At 52.7% G+C, this 3,288-nt stretch overlaps 1 protein-coding gene across 1 annotated transcript in view; it reads left to right on the top strand.

The window, feature by feature from the left end:
- Window positions 1–829: 829 nt before the first annotated feature.
- LOC310890950 (uncharacterized protein) overlaps window positions 830–3,288 on the top strand; it is a gene marked incomplete at its 5' end in the record, with an annotated part of 7,846 nt that continues 5,387 nt past the window's right edge. Inside the window, 2 exons of the mRNA XM_083853269.1 lie at window positions 830–841; window positions 2,601–2,810. Of these exons, the coding sequence (XP_083709395.1) occupies window positions 830–841; window positions 2,601–2,810 (222 nt within the window). The remainder of the gene's footprint in view (window positions 842–2,600; window positions 2,811–3,288) is intronic.

The following is a 3,288-nucleotide window of genomic DNA, read 5'->3' as shown; positions in this document are numbered from 1 at the left end:
TGTCCCCTCGGAACTGGCGGACGAGGGGACAGGGATCTGGCCACCGGGCCGGGTCTATTCTGTGGCCCCCGCTGTCCGGCGAGCCGCCAGGTGGGCCCCGTTGCTATTCGTCTGGGGAGGGTGGGGGTTGCGAACGACGCTAAGTAACTACTCGATTCGTAAAAGTAAAGGGGGAAACTGACAACGATTATTATTACTACTACTCTTTTTATTATGTTTTCGTTATATATATATTTACTCTTATTTAGTACTTTCTTTTGTAATAACTTTTAAGTAGTATATGTAATATTAAATATCTATCGATCGTTTATGTAACGATAAAAAGCTAAAGCAAACCGGCCGGGCAGCCAGCCACACCGAGTCGCACAGGTGGCGAGCTGCTCGTGACCGAGCGGGAGCCTCTTATGTCAGAGCGGCCGGCGGCCGGAAGCAACCGGGGGCCGCTGCCACACCCTCGCCTTCTTGAACGCCCGCCTCCCCGTTACCCGGCAACGGGCCCCTCCCTATTCGTCTGGGGTGGGTGGGGGGTGCGATTTCGAACGACACTAAGGAACTACACGTTTCGTATTCACAGCGCTGTTTTTCTTTGCTTTGCTTTTCCTGGCCCTGCTTTGCTTTGCTTTGCATTCGTGGCACCGCTTTGTTTTTCCCGGCCCTGTTTTGCTTTGTTTTTTCTGTCCCCGATTCGTTTTGCTTTTCCTGGCCCTGCTTGACTTTTCTTTGCCCGATAAGGCTTTCTTTTTCCTCGCAGGGTTTGCTTTGCTTTGCCTTGCTCTGCTTTGCCTTCCCTGGCCCTGCTACGTTTTGCTTCTTCCGGCCACGCTTTCCTATGCTTAGCTTTGCTTCGTATTCCTGGCGCAGCTTTGCTTTTTCTTCTCTGCTTTGCTTTGCTTCTCTTACCACTGGTGTGCTTCGCCTCGCCTCAAAGTCCTTTGCTTTGCCTTTCCTGGCCCTGCTTTGCTTTTCCTCGCGCTACTTTGCTTTGCCTTGGTCTGCTTTGCTTTTCCTTGCCGTGCTTTGTTTTGTTTTGCTCTGCTTTGTATTCACCGCATCGCCTTGCTTTCCTTGGCCCTGCATTTTTTTTTTATTTTTTTTTTCTCTGTCCCTCTTTGTTTAGCTTTCCCTGGACCTGCTTTGCTTTGCTTTGCTTTGCGGACCTCCTTTGCTTGGGTTTTTCTCGCCCTTCTTTGTTTTGCTTTTCCCGGCCCTGCCTTGCTTTGTTTGGCTTTATTTCGTATTCATGACGCCTCTTTTCTTTTCCTGGACCTCCTTTGCTTTGGTTTTTCTCGCCCCCTGCTTCGTTTTGCTTTTCCTGGCCCTCCTTGACTTTGCTTTTCTTCGTTCCGCTTTCTTTCCCCTAGCGGGGCTTTGCTCTGTCTCGCTCCGCTTTCCTCTGCAACGCTCTGCTCTGCTTTGCTGCGCTAGGCTTCCTTTGCGGACCGTCCCGCCGATTTTGCCGACGAGTCGATCGGTGTGTATTTACGAACGCATAAACCCTCGGACGACGCGCACCTTGGCCTCCCCGTAGCCCGGCGACTGTCCCCTCGGAACCGGAGGGTGGGGGCGGGAGGGCTGGCCACCCGGCACCGTCTGTTCCGCATCCCCCGCCGCTCTCCGGCGAGCGCGAGCCTCCAGGTGGGTCCCGCTGCTGCTATTCGGCTGGGAACGGTGTCGGGTGAGGTTTTCGAGGACGCTAAGCGACATCACGCGATTCCCCAAAGGACAAAAACTACCGCTTTGCTTTTCCCCTGTGCTGCTTTGCTTTGTTTTGCCTTGCTCTGCTTTGTCTTCCCTGGCCCTGTTTTGCTTTGCTTCTCCTGGCCCTTCTTTGCTTTGCTTCCCTTTGTCGCGCTTTGCTTCGCTTCGCTTCGCTTTGCTTTCCTTTTCCTCGCTTTGCTTTTCCTCGCTCTTCTCCGCTTTGCTTTCCCTGCGCTTGCTTCCATTTGCTTTCCTTAGCGCTGCTTTTTTTGATTCGGTTTGTATCGCCGGCACCCATTTCCTTTGCTTTGCTCTGCTTTGCTCTTCCTACTCTGCTTTGCTTTGCTTTTCCTTGCCGTGCTTTGTTTTGTTTTGCTCTGCTTTGTATTCACCGCATCGCCTTGCTTTCCTTGGCCCTGCATTTTTTTTTTTTTTTTTTTCTCTGTCCCTCTTTGTTTAGCTTTCCCTGGACCTGCTTTGCTTTGCTTTGTGTTCCCGGCACCTCTTTGCTTTTCGCGGACCTCCTTTGCTTGGGTTTTTCTCGCCCTTCTTTGTTTTGCTTTTTCCGGCCCTGCCTTGCTTTGTTTGGCTTTATTTCGTATTCATGACGCCTCTTTTCTTTTCCTGGACCTCATTTGCTTGGGTTTTTCTCGCCCTTCTTTGTTTTGCTTTTCCCGGCCCTGCTTTGCTCTGTTTGGCTTTACTTTGTGTTCAGGACGCCGCTTTTCTTTTCCTGGACCTCCTTTGCTTTGGTTTTTCTCGCCCCCTGCTTCGTTTTGCTTTTCCTGGCCCTCCTTGACTTTGCTTTTCTTCGTTCCGCTTTCTTTCCCCTAGCTAGCGGGGCTTTGCTCTGTCTCGCTCCGCTTTCCTCTGCAACGCTCTGCTCTGCTTTGCTGCGCTAGGCTTCCTTTGCGGACCGTCCCGCCGATTTTGCCGACGAGTCGATCGGTGTGTATTTACGAACGCATAAACCCTCGGACGACGCGCACCTTGGCCTCCCCGTAGCCCGGCGACTGTCCCCTCGGAACCGGAGGGTGGGGGCGGGAGGGCTGGCCACCCGGCACCGTCTGTTCCGCATCCCCCGCCGCTCTCCGGCGAGCGCGAGCCTCCAGGTGGGTCCCGCTGCTGCTATTCGGCTGGGAACGGTGTCGGGTGAGGTTTTCGAGGACGCTAAGCGACATCACGCGATTCCCCAAAGGACAAAAACTACCGCTTTGCTTTTCCCCTGTGCTGCTTTGCTTTGTTTTGCCTTGCTCTGCTTTGTCTTCCCTGGCCCTGTTTTGCTTTGCTTCTCCTGGCCCTTCTTTGCTTTGCTTCCCTTTGTCGCGCTTTGCTTCGCTTCGCTTCGCTTTGCTTTCCTTTTCCTCGCTTTGCTTTTCCTCGCTCTTCTCCGCTTCGCTTTCCCTGCGCTTGCTTCCATTTGCTTTCCTTAGCGCTGCTTTTTTTGATTCGGTTTGTATCGCCGGCACCCATTTCCTTTGCTTTGCTCTGCTTTGCTCTTCCTACTCTGCTTTGCTTTGCTTTTCCCAGCGCTGTTTTTTCCTTTGCCGTTCCCTAGGCCTGATTTGCCACAAGGTTTTTCCTCGTAGA

Source organism: Anser anser, assembly GCF_964211835.1.
Source record: "Anser anser genome assembly, contig: HAP1_SCAFFOLD_216, whole genome shotgun sequence".
Lineage (NCBI taxonomy): Eukaryota > Metazoa > Chordata > Aves > Anseriformes > Anatidae > Anser > Anser anser.
Note: the sequence above shows the minus strand (reverse complement) of the source record. Positions and strands in the feature narration are given on the sequence as shown.